Raw genomic sequence first — 26,109 nt, forward strand, 5'->3', positions numbered from 1 at the left:
CTGTCTCCTGGTTAGTTCACGATCCACAACAATGTCCACCTTTAGCTGCATTACTTCCTTGTTTCCTTAGTGGCCACTTTTTATATTTTTAAAATCTAAAGAAGCATCAGCTTGTTCCCCTTCACCTATTACTTCATTAATGCTCAAAGAATCCTAACAGACTGAACAAGGCATACATTTCCTTTGCACAAGCAGTGTGGGTTACACCTTTATACTGTGATATTCACAGTGGTTAGAACTATAGTTCTAGTTACTGTTTCAGCCAGTTTACTAAAACAGCTGATGTAGGCTGGTAGCATCCCAGAGGCTATTTAGAGAGCAGTAGTTAGTCTGAAGTCAGGTACAAGGCAGGGCAGGGTGGCACCTTAGCCTCCTTCTACATGTTACAGATACTGTACAATTGACTGGTTAACTGCACAATTACATTGAGACCAGCTACACATGTAAAGTAGCTATTACACCATAAAAAGCTCCAACTATAAAGTTAGACCTTGCAAATATGTACTAACTTTATAGCTGGTTGCTATCCAGCTTTAAATTTGCATGTGTAGCAGAGTCTGCCCCTGCAGCTGGGAGCCCCATCAGCTGACTGGGCTTTCAGCTGTAGGGGTGCACCAGGCGCAGCTGGGGCTGGGAGTCCCGCAGCTGATGGGACTCTCCCACCAAACAGTGCCCCAGCTGTGGCATGGCAGGAGGCCCCATGTATGGATCATGCTTCAGTTCTGTCACACCTTTACTTGAAAGCCCAGAGGGGCTCACAGGTTCAGACAGCCATAAGCTTTCATTGGTGACAGCCTAATTTGTCAGCTAGTGGACGATATTGGTTACTCACCAAAAGAATGGAGGGAAAATGACCAATGTTGTATTTGGAAGAGCATAATCTAGTGTAAACCTTTGTTTAAAAAACCAAACAAAACCAAACAACCTCCACCTAACTGTACAGCACTGCAAACTGACACCCACACCACACAAATGCAAGACCCCATCAACAGTGAGTTACAATTGTATTTCTTAAATACTACTTATTCCTACCAGTTCACATGCAAGACACTGGTTCTTCAGTGTGGAAAAGTCTGATCAGTGCACTCCACGATAGCTTGATAACCATGTTAGGGATGCTCCCTAGTCATCTACCAGACGAAGAGATTTTCCTCCTCTTTTGAGTGACAGCAACCCTTCCCTAATCACAGGCTGTATACTTTACCATTAAACCCTCCATTAAGTGCTAACTTTAGGCATAAAAAGAACACCTGCTTACACGTTAGCAAGTCAAGAGTCTCTCGCAGCCAGAGTCCCAGAAGCAGGTTTCCCCGTCTAACTTGTAATGTTTCCAGAACATTCTAAGGATGACTCATTCCCAGAGCAAATCTACATCACAGGGGCACACCTTGCCTAATCCAGTCTACTACCACCAGCAACCTTTCCTTTAGGATTAACAGAAGTTATGGAAATATGCCTGGTCAGGAGGAAATGCCCGTTTCAATATCAAGGCAGAAGTTAATGTAATATTTCTGTTCATAAGCTAATTAGCTGGAGGAGTCTGCAGCAAAGGCAGATCCATTGAGAGCAGCAGTAAAAGCTGGGCTTGCCTAGCAACCGGCACTGGGTAACACATGGTGTTTGGTACAGTGCGGTATCAATAGAGAACAAGAGCTGCTAATTTAATATACATCACAGATTGTCAGTCTTTACAACTATGGAAACTGCTGAGTATTTTTAGAGGCAAAGAATCAACAGAACTTATTCTTATGCCAGAGCTCTGCAGACACCAGAGGAACCAACCGGATGTTTAGTACATTAAACCTTACTCTGGTAGTCTAGCTGGCAGGGCGAAAGAGTCTATGAGGTCAGTTACATTTGTACGACTCAGTCCATTCCTGAACGTAGGATGAACTGTTCAAGGAAAGAGGATATGGCCAGGTATGAATCGATAGCCATACAACAACAACAGATTCTTTTGTTACCCTGAAGAAATCTACCCTTCTTAACAGTGCTGTACATGTTCAATAAATGAACACATTCTTACCTTCGTCTTGATTTGCTTGGGTGTGTCAGTGAGGAAGATGGAAGAGTTGGGATCACTGGCACTCATTTTTGTCTGAGCTCCTTGCAGGGCTGGGAAAAAGACTGAGTGCAGTAATGCTGGTTTTGGGTATCCAAGTCTAGGTGCTACATCTCGGGTCATTCTGAAATAAGGATCCTGGAACAATCACCAATAAAACTGAATATACCCAGTTGAAAACTGCTTGATTACTCCTGACCTAGTTCAGCTCCAAAGTACTAATCTTCTGGCAGGATATTCCCTATTCAGTTACCAGTTCCCTTAGGCAGCCAACCTACCCTGAAAAAATCCCTCTCTGCATCTCTGTAGTCTCTTTGTGGACTCATGTCATAAACACTCAATACATTTATTTTAAAAGAAGCTGTGTTATGTCCTCAGTAACTGTGAAAGCCATACATTGGATGGCTCAGACAAGAGTTGGCCACCTATCAACAGGGGCTGGCAGCTGGACTGCAAGCTTCCACAGGCAAAGAATCTGATCTAGAGCACTGAGCACTCTCCCAGCACTGAGTTAATAGTGCTTTTTTACAAGCCATGTCAGGAGCTGACACAACTATGGTGACAATACAGTATGGATGGAATGCAATGGTTTAGTTCAGGGCTGTCTAACAGGTGACCCAGGGGCTACATGTGGTCCTTGAGGAGTTAACTTGCAGCCCCTGGGCTCCTACCCAGCTGTTTGCTCCCCCCGCTGCTCCAGTTGCAGTAACAGTAGAGGCATCCAGGCTCCCCCTCCCTCCTCCTGTTTCGGTTTCCTGAAGTGCAGTGCAGGCTGTAGCGCCCTGAGAGCTGGCAGCCTGGGATGTCTGAGGTACGGTACAGCTGGGGAGCTGAGGGGGAGGCCAGGGTGTCTGTGTGCACAGTGCAGCAGAGGGGGCAGTGGCCATCTGTAGCCCCCAGACACTTACAAGTTGGGGGCTGCTTACAGTCCTGCTTTAGTTCATACATCTCCCAGTGGCTGTTCCCAGAGGAGGTAAAGCCCTGTAGCTTATAGCATTCAAATGGTAAAAATCTATTGTTTGGATGGTAAAGGCTGGGGATTTGATCCTTCAAAGAAGGCCATGGTGCCTGACTAGGTGGGCACAACACATGCCTACACCTATACACTACAGGAATTGAGCTGAGATCACGATGGATTAAATACTTAATAGGAACATGTACTAACTAGTAAGGTGTGTACTCTTGGCTGAAGGGCTTTTGTTTTTACTGGACATAGTGTAAGGCCCTTCCACTTTCTCACATGTCTGCCTAAGGAAGTTGCTTGTGGAAAGAAAGTTTTGTAAATGCATTCATGCCCCTGCAGAGAGGTCTGATGTGTGCATTAAAAAAACCCCACACACCCCTTAAAATAAAGCTGATGCATAATAAGATGATTTCTCACTTGATCAATGGCACATGGAATAAGACACTGAATGTCCTCCTTGCCCTTGAAAATCTGTGGGAATGTTGAGCTGAAGGACGGAGCAGCTTGAATAGCAGGAAAACTGATCTTTCCTAGAAAAGAAGACATTTTGGAAGATTCTGATTTGCCCTTGCCAGTGCACTATCACCCAGGATGCATAATCAATTAATACTAAAGTAAGTTAACTCTAACAAAGTTCACTGGCATCTATAAACTAATGATGGTGGATGTCAGGAAGGGTAATGAAAAGGACTAGATTACTCTAGGCATTTGGAGACAGGCTACTGGGCTAGATGGACCACTGGTCTGACCTACTATGACACTTCTGATATCCTTAACAAGACATACAACTACACAGAAACAATTAATTTAGTTCAATATCTGAAATACATATTAATTCCATATTGCTCAGATACTGAACTGACTGAGAAAGAGAGAGAAGCTCTTGTATGGGATGTTTTGGATAGGGATATTTCTGCCTTGAGTCCCTTCCAGTCCTACTTTTAGGCAATTCTTTATGTAAAATATTGAACTGAATTTTATTTATTAATATATAAATACATATAAATATATATAGAGAGAATATATCATAGAAAAGTAGGGATGGAAAGGACTTACAAGAGAAATATTTTTACTGAAACCATTCCAATGCTAATAGTAGTAAAATAAATAATTATTCTCTACACTTAAGCTTATCACACAAACTTAGATAAATTCTGTATTTAATACTTCATTGCCATTAAGACAGCAGCAGTATTTATATTGCAAAAAAAAAAATTGATAGCTGTAATTTGGCTTGAAGGACACCAGTTTAAAATATTAACATTGTGCTTTCCTTCTCAGCCTTTTAATGAGCGCAGATCCTAGTCTGTTTACATAACCAAGTTGCCTTTGACTCAAAAAATGTGCAAAAAAGCTGTAATTTCTAGCAGTTCATATTCACAATCTTACCAATGCAATCGCTATCTGTAAAGCCAAAGATTCCTTTCACTTGGTTAAACGTAACATGCTTTTGGATCTTTACAATGTTTTTGTAGAATCCAGGACTCATTCTGTAAGGCAAAAAGAAAAGACAAATTAATAGCAAAATATAGTTTCCCTCTTCAACTTTTTCTAATATCATTTCTGTAATAAAACTGACACAATGCAGGTGAGCTGTTACTCCACCTGAGCAGTACTGCTTTATGACACATTCTGGATAGTTATACTTTTTGTTAAAAAAAAGATTATTTTACATTTTCTTATTGAAGCTACCATATACTTTGTAGATGGGGCTCATCAAAAGCTTTTTTATGAAAATTGGTTTTACTGGTGGAAGATTGAGGTTTCCTAAATATGAAACTTCTCACAATCAGTAGTTGCTGTACTCTGAAAACATAACCTTTTTGTCAAAAAAACAAATGCCTGGAAACAAAAATATTCTGACTTGCAAATGATGCTGGGGTGATGCTCATGGGAGCTGAAATGGTGTCAGATCCCCATTTCCCTCTCTAGGCCAGGGCACTTTGAACTGAAATCTTCCATAATATTCTATGGCCAGATACCACCAAGATACTGCAATTGGGCTCTCTTAGAAAGGAGACCATGGGAGATGTATTTGAACTAGGGAGTTTGGCCTACAGAGAATAGGAGTGGGATGCACTTGACTATGATCCCATTAGACAGCATTTCTAAATCAGCATTTCTAACACCATTTCTAAATCAAAACAGTTGTTTTTTGAATTTCTGCTGAAAAGCTGAATTTTTCATGGGAGGCTGTTGTTTCAGTTGGTTACGGATGGGCAGCTCCTATGCTACAGCTAAATTTTGTAGAGCTATTCCATGTGTTGTCAACCCCAGAAATAATTCCAGTGCAAATGGAACCTGTAGTTATCACTGAATGGAAGTAAAATGGCAGAGAATATTTCTTCATCAGGATGACATCTTTGCAAATTCCTTGTACTACAAGGAAAAACAAATATGGTTTCTTTCTCTTTCAGGGAAGCAAGCATTGGGAACACTAGAGAAAACCTCCATAACTTTCCTCCAAAGAGCTAACCTCCCCTGAATTATTGAGGTTATAAGCATGACTAAAAACCTCTCTATCTGAACACCTAATCGACCTTCCTCTTCCAAGTGCCAATGATATGTTATGGGTCTACTAAGAACAGTTTTTGAAAAACAGATAAAAACTTCTGGGGGAAGGATAAAGAAAACCCAAACACTAACAACTTTCAAGGCTAACCCTACAGTCTTTTCTTAGCCAAGACCTCCTATTAAAATTGCAAGGGGCTTTGCAAGAGTAGTACTGATCAAACCTAGTATTACTGACCCCACCTCCCTGCAAAAGAATCTGAAGTTGGCTGGGCTGTTACACAAAACAATATACCTGATACAAACATATTAGCACACAACTCATTTATGTACTTGGAGGTTCTTATTACTGTGACCCTCCTTCTCTCCTCTCTTTGCAAACTCTTCAGGCAGGAATTGTGCTTTCTTGTATATTTTTATGCCTATTAGACAATGTAACCTTGATCCCAATTAGGGCCTTAAACTGTCACATAAATATAACAACATGGTGCTGTACAAGACGGAATGAGTCAAGGTCCCTGTCTCAAGGTTTCTGCAGTCCAGTTGGTACAGAATTGGATCTAAGCCGTACAGACGCTGCAGAACACATGAAGGTCTGATTATCATAGCTGTAGGGATACCTGCTGCCTATTCCAATTGTTTCTTTCTTCTGTTACTTCAAAATTCTTACCATTTTATTTTTGCTTGGAAGTTACATTTGCTGTAGTCTGTGTGTGGCATAGGAAATTTAGATACAAGTTTGGGAGTATGAGACAATGCCCTAGAGTCTTCCCTTTTTCCGCTTCCCTATTATTAGTTTTTACGGCATTAGAGGGAAGGGGAAAACATTGCTCATAATTTTCTCATGCTTATTCACTTTGCTCATCTTTACTTACTTAAGTAGCTCCTACTCATGCTGACTTGAGTAGGACAGCCATAAGAGTAACAAATACTCACAGAGTAAAAGATTTCAAGATCAGGCCTAATATGCTCTAAGATAACATTTCCTCTCCTCAGTTTGCAGGAAAAGGGAGAGGAATATTACTGAGGGGTGTGTATATATAAGAATGGGGGCACTCTGGAGAATTTTTCTGGGTTTTTGTTGTTGTTAAAATATAAAATATTTTAAAAACTGATTTTTATAAAATGAAAGAAAGAACCATAATAAATGTAAAATGAAAAATATATAGGACCAGTACTTCTATACCAGAACTGACTTGAATCTCTGGGTCAGAAGATCTCTGATATTTAATACTGATCACAGGGACTTAGGAAAGTAGGGCTGTAAGGGACCTTACAAGGTTTAATGCAGGGTAAGTATATAGGCTTATTAAAAAAAAAGAGCTCCAAAAATATATATCTGCTCCCTGATCGTAAAGTTTTGCAACTTTAATCTTTCCAGGGAACTGGAATTAATGGACAGTCAGGTATTAGCTTATACCTTCAGGGCCATTTGGCAATACTGGCAGATGCATGAGAACATGTAGCAATACCGCAGCTTCAGCAACTGCCATTCAGCAGACGTTGGTGCTATTTTTGCTTAAGACTGAGACAGATCTCAAAATATACACTGTGTTTGCACATGTACATGGGTAGAACTTGCAACCACACTTGTGGTCTAACTCTGCTGCCACTGGTCTCCATTAAAGTTTTATTGAGAATACAAATGGAAGCAAACAGGTGAACACTGAGGATGTTTGAAAATCCAACCCTAGATGTTCACAGAAATATGGCAGGCAGGCATGAACAAGTTAGAAGAAATTCAAAGCCTTATCAGGAAGTCTTTAAACTTAGGCAGTTTGGAACATCTCAGAGGCACTGTCCTCTTGCATACTACTGAAAATGTATTTAATGGCATAAAAACAAAAATCAATATACAATCATTGAGGTCTTATGCCCTCACATAGGAAACACATACTTAAGTTGGTAAAGATTTGCAAAATTAAGTCCCATAAAAGCAAATTCTTTTTAATGAGTTAAGAACCAATGCCATGTGGGGATACAAAAGGTTAAGTGCTGTCTCTAAAGCGTTCTTCCCCATTCTGAAGTCTTCCTGGAAGCTTTTTCTCGTCACCCATGTGAGAAAGTAAAGCCTACAACTTAATTTTCAAACTCTATTATAGATCAGGCAGTTACAATAAGCTGCTTATTTTTAAATTGCAAGAATCTTGTGAGCTTCTATTAGCAGTGCACCCCCTACTGGAAATCAAAGTGGTAACCTTCTTGTTATACTTCAATAAGAGGTGTTTGACAAGTTACTTGTATTCCCTAAAAAAAGCAGAAAAGTTATATCAAGCTAAGGACATCGGTAAGGTTTTGATCCCAAATAATCAAGTTTCAGTCCTAAGGTTACCAGTGTAAGCCATACATGCATTGTAGACTGTGTGCAACATGTGCCGTGTGTAACACAGGCTGACAAGTCTGTGAGTGGGCATGAGAGTGAGACAGTCAGTGTTGAAATCTTTAAGGGAATCACAGAAAAGTGTTGCACTTATTCTGTGTTAGGCTCAGGGCAACCTAGGGAGTATTCCCCCTAGATTAGTGAGCTTAATGGCAGACTCTGTGAGCAAAAAAAAAAAAAAGAGTCAAGAGTTGGAGAAGTGGGTTGTAGACAAAGCCACTCCAAGTTTCTGGGATAAGGACACATTCTGTGGACTGGATCCATTTGTGCAGTTGTGCAACCAGTGGTCTTCCCTGGATAGTCTCCAGACATAAACCCTGGGTGAATAAAAAGGCAAAGAAGTGAGATGCCCTCCAGGGGCTGTTGATTGCATGTAAAGCTTTAACTAAATAAATGGAGCATTTACAGAATGCAGAGGATGACGCAGAGAAACTGTGGCAAGAGGTAGCGGTCTTAAAGGCACAAATTAATGCATTACAAGGCATGTCCTTAAACGACAAAGTAGAAATTACAAAGTTAAAAAAACAAGTGGAAGCTTTATAAAACCAAAAAGAAGGAAGCAGATAAAGAAACAGCATTGTGGAAATAGAAAGGACAGGATCCACAAGAAGCTGTGCGAGAGGTCTTGAAACATTCTCCAAATTTAGCTAGGTCTGACCACAGTCAATGACACCAGAAGATAAGAGAGTTGGAAGCTAAATTAGGAGTGTCAGAGGAAATTGTGGCAGAGATACAAGGCTGGGGGGAGACATGTGGGGGGACATCTAGGAGAAGATGGGCCTAGTGAAAATGAGTTAGAAGACTGGGATGACAATTGCCCAAATCTATATCTTCCCTATTACAATTACGACTTCAATCACTGGGGTGACCCTCCCTATTGACCATCCTCGTTTCCCCATTGAGAAGGGAGTTGTAAAGGTTAAGCGATGGCTTGATGCCTGCCAGGGGCCTATGGCCCCTATTGCTGAAAAGGGTCTTCAAGGGTGCCTATACATGTGCTCCGACATGTTCTAATTAGTTGTTGGAGCAGACTCCATTAATTAGAATGTTCCAGTGCGCCTCACTGTTATGTGTACTCAGCCTCCTGCACATCAAAATGGCTTTAACTAAAACTTGTTGAACGACCATATATAACTGTCTTGCATAAGGCAGTCAACCAACAAGGTCAGGATACCTTTAATTTTAATGGCGATCAGAAGAACCCGAGCAGTGCATAGGATTACCCCCCTCACCATGCAATGACGGGGAAAAAAAATAAGGCTCTCAGAGCATTGGTGGGTGAAAGGTCCATCCAATGAGATGCAACCCAGAATTCTCAAAGACGAATGGGTTCAATATCTTGTAAAGTCAACTGCAATAGTTAACAGGCAAGTGGCTGTAACCCTAAAAGCAAATATAAAAAAAATGGACAGGAGAATAGGACCTTTACTACCTCCCCAGAAATGAGAAGTAGGAGAGCATGTAATATATAGGTTGTTTAAAGAGAAGGATCACTCACTAAGTCTTTTATGGACAGGGCCCGTTAGGATTGTAAACAAGACTAGTGTCACAGTGCATCAAGTGGAAATCCAAAAAAATAAGCAACCTATACATGAAGGCATGGAGAGACCAATAACAGGAGCAATAAGCTCTTCTTCTTTGTCTTTCAGGGACAACAGTAGTAAGATACAGATCCTCCTGATGATAATTGAAGCAGCAAAACTGTTCAGCTTAGACCAGATGCAGCAGGTGGCAGGGATGATTGTGTCAAGGCCCGTGTCAACAAAAACGTGTGCAATTGACATAATAGCTAGCACATATCTACTGAAAGTCACGGGCAACGTGTCTCTATGTTGTAATATAATGACAGCATGAGATCACACTGGACACTGAAGGTGAAATCTTCAGCTATTAGCCCCATGTTGGTGGTACAATATACTGAAAACTTTATTATAGTTAGCAACTTTACAAAGGGAAAACATTCAAGTAAAACCATAACCTATTTGGGAAACTATCAATGTGTTCTACAAACCAGTGATGGACAACAGGTGATGGGACAATGGGCTAAGGTGTTTCATAGAATCTAGAAAATTAGGGTTGGAAGGATCTCTGGAGGTCATCTAGTCCAACCCCCTGCTCAAAGCAGGCCCGTCTCCAACTAGATCATCCTAGCCAAAGCTTTGTCTAGCCGGGTCTTGAAAACCTCCAAGGATGGAGCTCCCACCTCTCTGGGTAACCTGTTCCAGTGTTTTACTAGCCTCCTAGTGAGAACATTCTTAATATCTAATGTAAACTTTCCTTGCTGCAACTTGAGACCATTGTTCCTTGTTCTGTCATCTGCCACCACTGAGAACAGTCTAGCTCCAAATAGTTTCCCCTGGTTCCAAAGCAAGATCTTATTTTCAAAGAAATTAGTTTTGGCAACCTCAGTAGTTTGAGACAAACTGTAACAAATTATACATTTGTGATGTTACATGTATATATGAATGTAATTAGTTTTAATGTTAGTAACATTAACAGCTCTTGTAAAAGGTTTATGCAAAAAAACGAAAGGTTTAATCAATGCTTAACGTTAATTATGCCAAATTATTTTCAGGGACCACAATCCGAACATAAGCAAAAAATGAAAAAAAGGATTTAGAAGCGCTACTGGAAGAAGTAGAAACTGCTGATGTGACCCTTAATTCTACAAATGTAAAAATTCTGGCTAATACATTAATCACAGCAACAGGTACAATAGGGGAGTTGAGGAGCCCCATGTCTAGCTCCATGATACATACCAACATGATTATTAATCTAACAAAAACAGAAGTAAGACAACTGGGAAAATTGTTAATAAAAAAAGTTAAGAAAACAATTAACATGATAGAAAAAACCACAATTAACATGATAGAGAAAACTGCAAAAGCAGTGGCATGTACCCAAGCATAATCTTTGTTAAATCAAATGTAAATGCAATTAATTAAAGATGTAATACTGGGCAGAGTTGAAGCAGAATGAATGGAGATTTGCGAAAAGCATATAAAAACTGGCAGGAAAAATGGGCTTCATGGTAAATAATGGTGAATGGTACCATAAAACAAGGGGAATGGGACTTAGGGCAAGTATGTTAGAAATAAACAGTGGAACCCTAAGAAATATTTATTAAATTAAGTCTCCCAATGTTCCTAATGGAAAAGGGCATACCATCAAATGGGTTCCACCACCCCAATGAGTTACAAAGGATGGACTGTTTGTTAATCTAAAGTACTGTCGATTGTAAGGGGCAGGGTATATATATGCCCCATAAGCATAGAAACCAATTGCAAAATTAGGACTAAAGTGTAAACAGAAAATATTATGATGGTGAAAGTAAAATGGATGCCATGGGAGGAAACACTGTAAGTGTGGTAGAAAAATGCCATGATGAATATAAACGGGATATTCTCACCCCTAATCACTGTGTAGTAGCATGTTAGAATAATGTAACCACATTACTAACTGGTAATGGTATCAGTTGAAAAGCCTCTCCCATCCATGGCCCAAATAACGTTCAGCTATTAGATAAAAGCGCCAAAAAGTCCCGTTGAAGTACCTGATGTATACAGATGTTGGGTGAACCAGGTCAAACTAACAAGCTGCCTCTTCTGGGCATGCGCCGTGCTTGGCACGGGGGGCATAAAGCACTGTTTTCTTTTTGTTTTTCCTATGTCTGTAAGCAGGCCCAGATAGTAAGAACATTCTCATTAAAAGCAAAGTTCTGTTACGTGGCACAAAAAATTGTCTCATAGGTTTCAAATCCAGTCACAAAGCTGTGCTTATGTTGCTGGCTGTTGAAAGTACACAGAAAATACTTTAAAACGTTTGATCATGGGTCATGAAATTTTTATAAACTTACCCCAAGTAGTCAAGATCAGAAAAGATGAAGGTTTTATTGATGTCAAAACCACAGGCTATGATATCCTTTGCATTCTCTATAGCATATTCATAAGCTTTCTCAACCGTCAGATCTTTCCAAAGGTACTTCTCATCATCAGTCAACTGTATAACCAAAGGAATATCAAATACTTCTTGCAGCCACCTATTCAAAGTTAAAAAAATATTTTAAGATAACTTACAGTGAATAGGTTGTAAATTCAGAGAAAAAAATTAAGAGGTTTGAATCTCTACCTCTATGTACATTATTCAGTCATTGATGCTTTCACTAAACCATTGCAAAAAGTCTATCAAGTCAGAACACACAGAGACCCCCTCACCCTCTCTCAGAACTACTCTTTCACACACATTTTGCACAGAACATAAATGGTTACTCAGGCAGAACTGAAATGAAGCTAGGTTTCTATGGTCACATTAGTGGCCTCACTGTATTTGTTGTCATTCAGGAACATAAGTCTGAAAGGAATTTTGTGAGTCTTCAAGCTGAGTTCCCAGCTACTGTTGGTACCATGTCATGCAAACTATTACATAAACTTGCTGAGTTGGCATACACTTATTTTACAGGAAAAAGAACAACGAATAATATTTACCTGACACATGGGAAAGTTACAGTGGGTGCTGGGACTGTAAAATATTTACTTTACCGAATGTGACCTTAATATTTCAGTAACAGATTTTTATGTTTGCTCTTATATTTAACTGAAATAAACAATTCTTGGTTGTGATGTACTGTTCAAATGTTAAATGCAATTCAATATGTCACTAGATGAAAACCAAATGTTCTTGTTCAATATGAAGTACATAACATAGTGGCTCAAGCTACTTACTTTGTGAAGATAAATGGGATCAAATGACCAACATGCAATGCCTCAGAAGAGGGGCCTCTACCAGTATAAAGGTAAAAGGGCTTCTTATTTTCATATGCATCAAGAATTTGGTTCATATCTCTAAAGAAAATAAAAAAAGAGGCAACACGATGTGACTTTTAAAGAAGCTGAGCAACAAGGATAAATGAATGAATTCTAGAAGGACAACTGTAAGAGAAAGTAACATCTTGGATTTGAAGAGTGAAAGCTTCTGACTGCCAAATGTATTCACATATAAAATTGAGCAAATTAACACTCTATTATTAGCATACTTAAAAGGAGTTACCTAAAGAAAAAAAAGAAAAGAAAAGTTGTGCTTGCCTAAACCTCAGAGAGAACATATAAATAGGTTAAAAAAAGTAAAGCCAGAATTATTTAATAATAGAAAATGTGGCATTTATACTATGACATTGGATGGGAGGCACTGGTTGTCCACTGGATTCCAACAGTGTTGACCAGTGGTTCTTAATCTTTTTGGACTTAAGGCCCCCACTATGGATTCCCATTTGAAATATCTGGGTTTGTCTTGTGAGTCATGTGCAAGTCTTTGCACACTTACTAGTACTAATATTGCGTGGCACCCTTGAATCTGTGTACAGCCTCAAGGAAACCAACAGACACTTTACATGAGCACAGAGAGGTCTATGTCGTTAACTACTGATTGAGGAATGGGCCTAAGCATGACTAGAACTAGACAATACCTAACACTTGAAAATTTTCCTGCTTGAATCAACAACTTGTATCTATCTGCCTTCCCTTGCACCTTGCTCCCAAAAAATTTGATTGCATCGAGAAATAAGATGTTATTTCCAGGAACAAAGGATAACTTTAAAAAGGACTTAGATGTGGGATTCAAGGGATTTTATTTCTGGAGATGAGCTGCAATACTCCTATAGATGCTGAATGTGAGGAACTGAAGCAAGTAGAAAGTGCTGACTCATACCGTATGACAAACAGCTTTTGAATCCTCCCCCTCAGTTATTTATACGGGGTTATAACATTTCCTGTGCTGCCCACACATTCATTAAGGCCACCTTTGCAAAAGCGAGTCATGCAATAGCCATAAATATAACTGCTAGTTGCATCATTTAATATATAAAGATGTGATGCTTTACAGAAAGCTTTTAATATTTTAGTGCTAGACTTTAAGAGAAAATGACATTCCAAAACTACTTGAGTTCTCTAGACTTAATATTTTAATACAAACTGTTTCTTGTTAAACTAGTGACATGATAGAATATTTTTCTGCTTAACACAACAGCATTTATTTGCTATTTTCTATGCTATTGATTCATGCATGTTATAAAAACAGTGGTGCTTATAATACAAGGTGGAAGGAAGGCATCACAGTGAAATAGCAAAGACTCCCATTGTGCATTCCCCAAATTTTCCCTACTTGCTTTGAATTAATGGTGAAATATTCTAAATCAATGCATATATTCTGAAAGAAATTAACTAGGCTTTGGGGGCAAAATTTTGCTCTCAGTTAGGATGGTGTAAGTCTGGAGTAACAAGCATGATTTCAAGCATGTTCAATTGGGTTTACATTTGTAACGTGACAGCACAGCATGGCTTTCTACTGGACACAGGTTGCTCCCACTACATGGACAGGTGCTGTATATATCCTGATTTGCACACAGTCCTTGTCTTTTAAAGTTCTACACTGGTAAGAAAACTCACTCACCTATGAGAAAAAAAGATGCCTCTGCGTAGAAAGTGGTGAGGTTTTTGCCCAGTTACTCTTTCTATTCGACTGATCAGCTCTTTGTCAATTTTACTGCTGCCAAACCGAACTGCAATAAAAATTGCATAATTTATATATGTTGCTAGCTGAAGTGCTCTATAGACTTAAACAGAATATATTCCTTAGGCACTAAACTGAAGACATCTAAAACAACATTACAAAGCAGGAAAAATTTGGGTCATAGTTAATTACTATGTTCAGAAAATTTGCAAACAGCTGCTCACCCTTGTCACAGTATGTGAGCACCTCTGACCCCTCCTAGCCTTGTAGGATCACCTTTATGATCTCTGGCAGAATCATTCAATTCTTTCACTCTCAGACCGGGACCTAGATACAGTCCCCTGGTCCCAACTGTGACTACCACAGCAGGGCATTCTTTCCAGGTGGAAACCAATGACTGATTGTTTACGTACTGTATTAACCTCCTTAAGATAGAGCAAGACAAAGTATTTTAGAGAAAACATCCCTTTAAAATCAATAAGGAAGTCACTTCAGGAATGGCTGCTGTGTAGTTCTACAGCTCCCTTCCTTACCTCCCAAAGCTTATAGCCAGCCATAAGCATTCAAACTGTTCTCTTTGCCTTTCATACCTCAGAAGGATAAAGTCCTTTGCTTTTATTTTGATACCATTATGGAAGCTCCAGCTTGACCGGATTCTCTACAAAAACATAGAGATTGAAACTGTCTGACAGCACTGCTGAAACCAAGATAGCTGAGTGAGCAAAGACAGTCTAGACCTCAAGGATTAGAATAAATACGACCCTTCCTAAAACCAGTATCAGGAGAGCAGATTCTTTGAGAAAAGTATTCAAGGATGTATCAGACATCAAAAACATTAAGGCACGTTAACAGCTGTTTGGGTTTGACATCAAGAAAACGGAAACTAACAGCAAGTTCTCGTTTCGAGAAGACAATATAAATACCCTGAATGCAACCTGAGAAGTCTACAGAACAACTGCAGGACAATGTTAATGATCTCGTGAGAAATCATCTGAGACTAGCGCATCTCCAGAGGTAGAAGAAAAAAAGGGCATCACTGGGAATTTTAACCAGATTAATTTTAACCACTGCTCATCCTTCCATCTCTTCCTCTCACCGTAATTTAAAGACAGGGAGAACAAATTGCTTCTTTCTACCAAAGCCCTAGGCCATAATTGTAAAATTGATAATATATAATCTTACAAAGCTTATCCTTTCAGAAGTCTGCCACCTTAAAAAACAATTAAAAAAAAACACACCCATATGGACACAGAAGGGACATAGGATGATGTTTATCAGATTATACCAAGAAGTGGTAGAAATAAAGGTTAAGGTCTTAGTTAAAAAATTGAGTTTGAATTATTTTATTTCCTCTTCTGTCACTTTTAAATGTAAAGATGAGGACAATAGGCACAGCTTTATGCCTCCTGTGAGGGTCTTTAAAGTATTTTAACAATTCAGCTACCAGTATAGAAACTCAACTCAAACTTAAAGTCCAGCTGCCAATCCCGCTGGGAAAACTCACTTGTTTTCAGTTCCCCCATGCTTTCAGTTTCCTTTCTTTAGATCTCCTTGATTATACCAGTGGTGGGAGCCAAATGAAGAGGAAAGGAGTGGTGAAGAACTGATTTCTGGTTAAACTCTGCCCTTTTCCCAGAGACAGGATAAACCTGCTTGTTTCTGTACCCACAGTTACCAGGTCAGAGTGCCTACAATACTGGCATGCCTGTCTTGCCAGGGGTTATCCCTTTCTCTTAATGCGTCTAGGTTGCCAGCAGCACAGCCACCTCTGAGATGACTCCAAGCCAAATGATTAACTGAACTTGGGGGGACTTTTCATGTTCACAATCAAAATCATTCAGTAGGGAAGTGGAATTTTTCCCCTGTTTAATGGCAGTTTAAATCATACCTTAGCACCACCCAAGTCAGCCAGCTAGTATCCTTTACACTCCTCTGCTTAATTCTGCCCATATCCCAAATTCCAAACAGCAACTAATTTGGAGATTCTTTGTTGAAGAAAATCTTCATTCTCTCCTAATATATATCCTTCTACTTAGTCAGTTTAGCTATATTTAGTCAGGTTTACCTGCTGTTTATGTCATAAAGCACCAGGAAAAAGAAAAGCATTTTTAAAACATGACCATGCAAAACTTAAAACTAGCAACAGGAGTCATGGGTAAAGTGCACTGGGCCAAAAGTATTCTGTATTAGTTTAATGGCTGCAGCAAGTTTTAAAAAACAATCCAATTGGGAATTTTTAAAAATGGGGACATAACACTTGCCATAACTTTTGTGCTACAGGTATAAGCCATGCAAAAGTATCCTTTAAAAAAAAAAAAAAAAGAAAAGGAATTCAGCATAAGATAAAACAAAAATCACAAAGAAGAGAGCAATCTATGGACAGTTTCAGCTTAACAATCAATTCTTTAAAAATTTGTTAGTGTAAAAAGACAGGGTATAATGGAAGCTAGTTTGCAACTAATTATAACGGTCCCTATGAGCAGTCCCCATTATTATACACAGTAATAGCTTCATGGAAGTTCTGTAATTGGAAATGGTCATATTATTAGTTGGACATGCTAACAACACATGAAACTTATGTTTCAAAATGAGAGGATATAACAAAACCTTTGAAAAAGTGTTAGTTTTTAGAATCATTTTACAAAAGTTACGTTTAGAACACTGAATTTATAGTATGAGAGTATATACCTATGAGTTTGTCATAGTCTACGCCTTTTGCACTGGATGTCTGCACTGTCCATGGATCCACAAAATCATCATCTTCTGTAATAGCTGGGGCATTATTTATTGGTGTGAAATCTGTTGGAGGTGAACCAGCTTTGTAATCTTGTCCTGTTGTTGCTTTATACATCAGTTTTAATGACAATAGTAACTTCACAGCTGTGTCAATTTCATCCTGAATAAAGGAAAGTTTTCAAATTTAGTAGACTTCAGTGAAGGTTTTCCACCAACACAGACACTTACACACATACACCCTGACACACCCCCTTCAATGGGACTATATGCATTTAAGTTAACTTTTTGCTTATGTATCTGCAGGATGAAGGACCAAGAAGGGGGAAATGGAAATGATGAGAGTTTCTGAGCATTTTCCACACACAAATGATAAAAACTTACTAACTTTGGGCAAGTTGCTTAACCCTCTCTGTGCCTTGGTTTTCCATTTATAAAACAAGAACAAGGATATTTACCTACCTTGAAGGGACTGATGAAATTATTAGATATAATAACAAAATTAATAATAACAAAATTATTAGATATGCGTGGATGATAATGCTTCAGGATATTATGCTAAAAATACTCTTGCAGTGGTTCACCTTAAAACATGAATTCATTTTTCTTTGCAAGTGATCTTGGTGAACCTAAATGACTTCTTTATGACTTACCTAGTTATGTTCTATATCGGGGTGTCAAACTCATTTGGCCCCTGTGGGCTGGAGAGGAAGTGTAGAACTCTCCACGGGCCAGATCTGGAGTGTGGAGGTAGTCTGCAGGGTCATAAATTTGGCAGTGGGGTAAGCAGTGTCTATGTTAATTGCTGCAGCAAGTAACACTGCCATTGCTTGTCCCACCATCAAACTTCCAGTCCTGTGGACAATATCTTTGACATCCCTGCTTTACATAAGAGAATGTTACTGGAACTGCTCGTATACACATAAAATCCCAGGGACTAAGACTTTTTATCAATTAAAAGAAACCCCTGAAACCATGTTGGGATCCCAAATCCTGTAACTTTTTCATATGTACAATTTATATGGAAATGAACACTATTTGCATACACACAGAGGGCAGGATCTGGCACCTTGTTGATCCCACAAAGGTTGACTGAAAAGTGATGATTGACTTCTATCAAACTAGGAGTCTATTTATTGTCCATGTGCGTGCATGTATGCATGTGCACACACACACCAATTCATAATGGGTATGATAATAAAGTGCGTTTCATCCAGGATTCTCAAAGTGAGAAGGTTTTGTTATCTGCAGTTTAAAGTTGAGAAAACTGGACTAAAGCAAAGGCAAAGACTTGACTAAAGTTACAAACCAAGTTGCTTAGTGGCAGAACTGAGAGCAGATTTCCATTCTAGTCACTTTCAGTCCTTCCTTCAGGATCAGCAGTTTATTAATATTGAGTTTCAGTCATGTTGACTGAAATTCAACAACACAAATATTTTTAAAACAGAAAAAAAAATTTATTATGACAACGTAAAATACATCTCAAACCATCATTTTATTTTCAGCGCTGCTACGAGAGAACTAAACTGCACAAGGGACAATTCAAGAAATGAAATAAACATACCTTTGGTGCTTCTGCTGCTTTAAGTGATCTGACTTTATCTCCTTGCGTAGTCACCCTTTCATACAGTTCAAGTGGACTCAAAGAGCCAGAGTCACAGTTCTGTCTATTTGACATTTTCCAGGAATGTAAATGATTCTTTTTATTCACAATCTGAAATAGGTCTTGAATGTTTTATTCAGCAAAAAACTGGAGGAGAACTGTAAAGAGATAAACAGGTTATATGATTTACTGTTTTCATTTTAAAGACTGCTGTTCACACCCTATTCTATCTTGAAAGTGACACTGTAAGTAATTTCATTGAAAGTAGGCAATTCATTTGAAGAGTTTTTTTTAAGCACTGGCTTTCAAAAAGCAAAGATGCTGAGAAAAATAAAATCCTGATTCACATTAGAAGTTAGACTGGTCCTGAAGAAAATAAAATCACAGATTACTTTGTAATATTGTTCTTCTCTCTCTATATATATGCATGCCTAAATAAATAATTCTGGTGCATTTTACGTTTCATTTTACATTGTAGTATCCCTCCATCTCTTCAATAGTGGACCAAATCCTATCACAAATAAAATCAACTAACTACTTCTGTCAAGAATAGGAGTTTATGGTGGAACAGTGAATGCTCAGGTTATATACATCAGATTCTTAATTCCTACTGTGTTATGCATGCTCTGTAAAAGGGGCAAGCTAGTTTTTTTGTTTTTTAAGGTTTTTGTAAGACGATTTGCCTAAGAAATAAAGGACTGCTATTTATGACTAAGAAATGTGTCAAACCTATTACCAACTTTAACTAGTCAGAAAGAATACCTGACTGCCCTGTGGGAGTATAGATTTCCCTTGGTGATCCTTATGAAAAAAAAATTGTGCTCAGAACAATCATCAGTAAACAGATGCCCAATCAAAAATAGGTTGTTTAGAAACTAACAGGTTTTAAAATAATTTGGATGTTCAAGTATAAAAATGAAAACATCCCTGATGAACTACTATTCAGGTAGTAATCAAGGATAAATTCAGTTTTGTAACTTGGTACAGAAAACAGAATGCTTAAAAATATATTCATGGTTACAGCGAGCTTTCCACACACACAGAACTATGAATTAGAATACACTGTGCTGTCGATTAGGGTGGCAAAGTGTTAAATAGTTAAGTTGACTAACATAAAAACCCAAACTATTTTATAGCACAACCTTTTCCTAATCAAAGTCATGTCATCTTATTTCATAAACTAATGCTGCTTTTTATACGCACGGAATTCAGATAGGCTGGTGATAGATGCACAGCAAACTGACAGACTAAATTAGTTCTATATCAGGGCAGCAGCAAACAGTCTGAAAGATATTACTCACACTTGAACCATTCTTTATCAGTTTAAGACCCTGAAGCCCCATTGTCTTCAAAGGGCCCCACTGTCTACAGAGAACAAACTCCAAGGTCAGAAATTGAAAGATTATCCCTAATACTTATGAGTGGCAGATTTTCTTTAAAGATTAATCTTAATCTTTCTTTAAAGAGTAATCTATTTAGTCTAGTCCAGAACTCTTAAAAAGCCTCTCTCTGCAGAGCAGCATATATAGTACATGATTAGAAGTAGGTTTATAGATTTAGCCATAATACTAAAAGACAGCTACACGAAAAAATAAAAACCACTTAAATACTTGTTTTGCTAACCCAGCATTCCAGAACACCCATGAGACTCACATTAGCTGTTTGGCACTACTTAAATGTCTTCTTCCTATAAAATCAGACTGATTATAGCTTAAGTTATATTTATAACAAATGCACACAAATTTTACCATAGATGAGCCATTTGCCTGCCTTGAAAACATAACAGCAGGTTGCTGTGATTAACTAGATCATAGCTAACCAGTAAAGTTCTTTGTCAGCCACCTGCAATGTTCCCAGGTAACAGCCTCAGCTGAACACATGATGGTAGGTGGGGTTTATCATGGTCCTTTCACATGTCAATATTTAGAGTTTCAGAGTTAGAATTTAGTGATTCTTTCATAAAGAGCTAACATTAGTGTCCTCTCACAAGCAAATACCATGAGCATCAAGCAATGATTATCCAACATCAACTTTGATGGGTCAGCCACATCATCCAGATGGCCAACTCCAGACTCCCAAAGCAAGTTTTATTATCCCAGTTCGGTCAAGGCATATGCTTAAGATGAGGGCACAGAAAGTGCTTCAAGGACATCCTCAAGGTCAGACTGAAAAACTATAATATCAACATGAACTCGTGGGAGACTATCGCCTAAGATCATCCCAAATGGAGGAAGAGTCTGCTGCAAGGATCTTCATACTTTGAAACCTTACGTCGACAACAGGAGATGGAAAAATGGGAGTGACAGAAATAGTGTGTCATAGACCAAATCAAGAATCTGGAGCCACCCACCCCACATGAAAACGTGCCTGAGTTGCAGCAGAGTCCGTCAATTCTGGATCGGCCACATCAGCCATCTTTGAACCCACAGATAAGATGATCGTGGAAGACAACCATCCTTGACTGCGAGGGACAGCTGAGGAAGGGAGCTGGGATTTATTGTGGTCCCTTCACATGTTACTATTCAGAGTTTCAGAATTAGAATGTAGTGATTCTTCTATAAAGGGGAGGTCTCTTCCAAACTCCCACACAACTTATTTATATTCATGTTTGGTTCCTTGTCTTTTCCTTTTAGTTCACAGACAGAATGTTTGACTTGATAAGTAAACAGCATTCAATAAACCCACATATGCTAAAGGATTTTTATGAACCCTTATCAAAAGGAAGCATATCATCCTTACAAATTCAATAAGCTTAAGCAAAATTCAGATATTGCCATTTTATAATGAAAATGTTTTTAAGAATATTGAGCCCTATGCCAAATAGTGTTAGCTTATTGCTGGCAAAAATCAGAAGAGATCTCAGTCTGTAGTTCTGCACACTAGAAGTGGTCATCTTTTCTCTGATTTATCAGGCACTGTCTACCACCAAAAGCAAGATATTGGACTAATCAATTCATTTTAATGGGAGTTCAGGTGCCCAAATATGTTTCTGCATCTGGCCCTGAATGATTTCATAGACTGCCCTCAAACTTTTCTGCATGTCTGAAATCATTCCTATTACTGTTGACATTTAAATGCTCAAAATATATTAATCTAAATCATAAAATAGGTATCTCCTCGGGCTGGCTCTGGTATGGGGCCCAAGGCATATCAGCTGGGATCGGAGGGGGCGGGGCACAGCAGGTCCCCGCACGAGGGGCCTGCCTACCATGGGTGCCAGGTGGCACCACCAGCTTCCTGTGATCTGGGAGGCAGACTGGGGGCCCGCATCCCCAGGAGAAGTCTGCCACAGCTCTTGCAGCCCTCCCAGGCAGTACAGGCGGGCCCCAATCTGCCTGCCGGATGGCAGGAGGCTGGTGCTGCCAGCTGGGGTCAGCGGCAACATCAATCTTCCCGGTGCTGGGTGGCAGGAGCAGCCTCCTGTGATCCGGCAGGCCAACTGGGGCTTCCCTGCACCCCTGGGAGGGCTGCAGGTCTCTCCCTACTACCGGGTGTGCAGAGGGCCCAATCTGTCTGCCGGACGACAGGAGGCTGGTGCTGCTGGCTGGGTGTAGCCTGAGCTGGGAAGATCGGTTGGTGCTGCCCTGGCTCCAGGCGGCAGCACCAGCCACCTGTGATCTGGCAGTCAGATCAGGGGCTTGCTCGCACCCCTGGGAGGGCTGCAGGGGCTGTGCCAGACTTGTCCTGGGAGAGTGGGGGCCCCAGTTGGCCTGCCAGATGACAGGAGGCTGGTGCTGCCACAGTATTTGGGTCCATTTATGTAACATTGATAAGAATTCAAAAGAACGTGTCCTGACAAAATATAGAGGAAATCCTGTTTTTATGAACGATACAATACAATACAATAAAGTTTCTCAACCTCAGTTTACAAAGCTGAAGCACTTTGGTCACATCCCAAAGTCTCCAGTACATCAACAAAGCAGGATGCCAAGACTGCAAGCCCCCAATCTGCCTGCTAGATCACAGGAGGTGGGTGCTGCTGGCTGGGGCCAGGGAAGCTCCAATCTTCCCAGCTTGGGCTATACTCAGCTGGGAGCACCAGCCTCCTGTGATCCGGCAGGCCGATCAGGGCCCCCCCACACTCCAGGGAGGGCTGCAGGGCTCTGCCAAGTCCTCCTGGGAGTGCAGGGGGCCCTAACCGGGCTGCCGGATCACAGGAGGCTCCTCCTGCTGCCTGGGATGGTGCTGGGTGCAGCCCACACCCAGCACTGGGAAGATCGGTGCTGCCACAGGCCCCAGCCTCCTGTAATCTGGGAGGCAGATTGGGGCCCGCCCGCACCCCTGAGAGGGCTGCGGGGACTGTGCCAGACTGCTCCCAGGCGTGCGGGCCCACAATCCACCTCCCAGATTACAGGAGGCTGGTACTGGCTCCCTGGGGCCAGCGGCAGGCAGGCCTGGGGCAAATCAGCTTGTGTAGGGACCTGTCCCCGCCCAGGGATTGAGCTGATTTGCCCCAGGCTCTGCACCGTCCTCGGGTTGGCTCCGGTACGGGGGCCAGGGCATATTAGCTCATGCGGGGACTTGCCATTGCCCCAATCCCAGGGCACGGATGGCTCCTTGCAGGAGCTGATTAGCCCCGGACCCCACGCCCTCCTCGGGCCAGCTCGGGTATGGAGCCCAAGGCATATTACCCAGGATTGGGGCGGGGGTGGGTCCCCACACAAGCTGATATGTCCTGGGCCTGCCTGCCACTGGCCCCAGTTGGCAGCACCAGCCTCTTGTGATCCAGAAGGCAGAATGGGGGCCTACATCCCCGGGAGCAGTCCAGCACAGCCCTTGCAGTGCTCCTGGGGGTACAGGCGGGCCCTCTGCTTGCCAGATGACAAGAGGCCATTGCTGCTGGCTGGGGCCAGCGGCAGCACCCATCTTCCCGGTGATGGGTGCAGGGCTTGCCCATTGCCATCCCAGGTGGCAGGAGAAGCCTTCTGTGATCCGGCAGGCTGATTGTGGCCCCCCTATGCCACCGGGAGGGCTGTGCAGGCTGTGCCAGACTCCTCCCGGGGATGCAGGGGCCCAAATTTGCCTGCCACAGGAGGCGAGTGCTGCCACAATATTTGGGTCCATTTATGTAACGTTGATAAGAATTCAAAATAACGTGTCCTGACAAAATATGAAGGAAATCCTGTTTTTATGAATGATACAATACAATAGTGTTTCTCAACCTCAGTTTACAAAGCTGAAGCACTTGGTCACATCCCAAGTCTCCAGGTCATCAACAAAACAGGATGCCAAGATTCACTGCACTTTAAAGGTGAGGGAATTGGAGTTTCACTTTGGACAGCAGTCAGTATACTTTGTATCCTGCAACCTCCTGCTCCATTGCTACTATTTCTGTACTTTCAGTTTGGAAAATCCATTGTCACATAACAGGTGCATTGTTTTTCTTATTGCTTTACAAACGTATTTCTATTGCCTACCTTGGAAACATAACAAAGGGTTGCGGTGGTTAACTAGATCATAGGTAACCAGTAAGGTTCTGTTTGTCAGCCACCTGCAATATTCCCAGGTAACAGCTTTAACTAAATTTACGACGGTCGCTGGGAATTTCACTCACCATGCTCCTGATATATATTTTTATTCAGAATAAAATGAATCTGATCAAAGCCATACATAGTCTGAATTGCCAGAAGATTTGCTTGTTTAGTCAATTACATTTTCAATAACAGATTTAAATGATATGCCATTTAGTCTTATTTCAGTAATCATTAATTTTTATGGTTTGGGTTTATCATGGTCCCTTCATGTGTCACTATTTAGTTCCAGAGGTATAATTTAGTGATTTTTCTATAAATGGGAACTCTTCAACACTCCCACACAATTCCCTTAGATCCTCATGTTTACTTTCTTGTCTTTCCTTTTTTTTTTCCAGACAGAACATGTGTTGACTTGACAAGTAAACAGTATTCATTAAACCCACATATGCAAAAGGATTTTTATGAACTCTTATCAAAATAAAATATTGTTCTTACAAATTTAATGGGCTTATGCAAAATTCATACATTTCAATTTTATGTGTTTTAAAGAAAATTGAGCCTTATGTCTCATAGCGTTAGCTTTATGCTGGTAAAAGTCAAAAGAGATCCTCTTCTCAGTCTGTAGTTTTGTACAAGAGAAGTGGTCTTTTCTCTGACTTACCAGCTACTGTCTACAGCCAAAAGCAAGATATGGGACTGATCAATTCATTTTAATGTGGGTTAGGCACCCAAATGTGTTTCTGGATCTGGCTCTGAATGGTTTCATAGGCGGTCTTCAAACTTTTCTGCATGCTATTTTTCTTTAAATAATTCCTAGTTCCATTGGTATTTAAAAGGCCTGAATATCCTAATCTGAATCATAAAACAGGTATCACACAGTATTTGGGTCTGTTTATATAGTTTTGAAAATAATTCAGAAGAAATGTGCTGACAAAATATGAAGGAAAACCTGTTGTTATGAACAATACAGTGGTGTTTCTCAACCTCAGAGTTCACAATGTTGAAACACTTGGGTCAAATCCTGAGTTCCCATTTCAACAACAAAGCTGGATGCCAAAATTCACTGCATTTAGAAGTGAGGGAACTGGAGTTTCACTTTCGACAGCAGTCAGTATTCTTTGTGTGATGCAGCCATACAAAAGGTGAATGCAGTTTTGGACTGCATCAGTAGAAGCATTAAGTGCAAGACACAGGAGGTGATAGTACCTCTTTACTCAGCACTGATTAGGCCTCATCTGGAATAATGTATGCAGTTCTGGGTCATTTCTAACACATGGAGAGTTAGAGAGGGTTCAAAGGCAGGCAAGAAAGATGATCGAGGACTTAGAAAGCAAGACATAAGAGGAGAGGCTGAAGGAGGTATTAGGGGTGTGAGAAACAGCATTGTTCTGCTTGACTTCTCTTTCGATGGACCAGTGTTTTGTTTTGAGTTTTGTTTCGTTTTGAAAGCACCGTTCCGTTTTGTTTCATTGAAACTGTTTTGCTTTTTTGACATTTTGCCCACCTAGCGCCAGGAAGATGGGTGCTGCCGCTGGCCCCAGCCGGCAGCACCAGCCTCCCGTAATCTGGCAGGCAGATTGGGGCCCACACTCCTGGGAAGAGTCCGGCACAGCCCCTGCAGCCTTTCCAGGAATGTGGGCAAGCTCCCAGTCTACCTCCTAGATCATGGCTGGGGCCAGGGCAGCACCAATCTTCCCAGCCTGGAGCAACAGCCTCCTGTGATCCGGCAGGCCGATCAGGGCCCCCCTGCACTCCTGGGAGGGCTGCAGGGCTCTGCCAATTCCTCCTGTGGTTGCGGGGGGCCCCAATTGGCCTTCTGGATCACAAGAGGCTGCTCCTGTTGCCTAGGACGGTGCTGTGTGCAGCCCATACCCAGCA

At 40.7% G+C, this 26,109-nt stretch overlaps 1 protein-coding gene across 2 annotated transcripts in view; it reads right to left on the reverse strand.

Moving 5' to 3' along the window:
- WARS (tryptophanyl-tRNA synthetase) overlaps positions 1-26,109 on the reverse strand; it is a 42,889-nt gene that overhangs the window by 10,506 nt on the left and 6,274 nt on the right. For both annotated transcript variants that reach the window (XM_025191185.1, XM_006035062.3), the window contains exons 2-9: positions 18,719-18,915; positions 17,110-17,317; positions 14,362-14,470; positions 12,639-12,758; positions 11,774-11,956; positions 4,416-4,516; positions 3,444-3,556; positions 2,027-2,200 (exon numbers count right to left, since the gene is read on the reverse strand). In XM_025191185.1, coding sequence (XP_025046970.1) covers positions 2,027-2,200; positions 3,444-3,556; positions 4,416-4,516; positions 11,774-11,956; positions 12,639-12,758; positions 14,362-14,470; positions 17,110-17,317; positions 18,719-18,832 — 1,122 coding nt within the window. In that variant the 5' untranslated portion in view covers positions 18,833-18,915. The remainder of the gene's footprint in view (positions 1-2,026; positions 2,201-3,443; positions 3,557-4,415; positions 4,517-11,773; positions 11,957-12,638; positions 12,759-14,361; positions 14,471-17,109; positions 17,318-18,718; positions 18,916-26,109) is intronic.

Source organism: Alligator sinensis, unplaced genomic scaffold (assembly GCF_000455745.1).
Source record: "Alligator sinensis unplaced genomic scaffold, ASM45574v1 scaffold1385_1, whole genome shotgun sequence".
NCBI lineage: Eukaryota > Metazoa > Chordata > Crocodylia > Alligatoridae > Alligator > Alligator sinensis.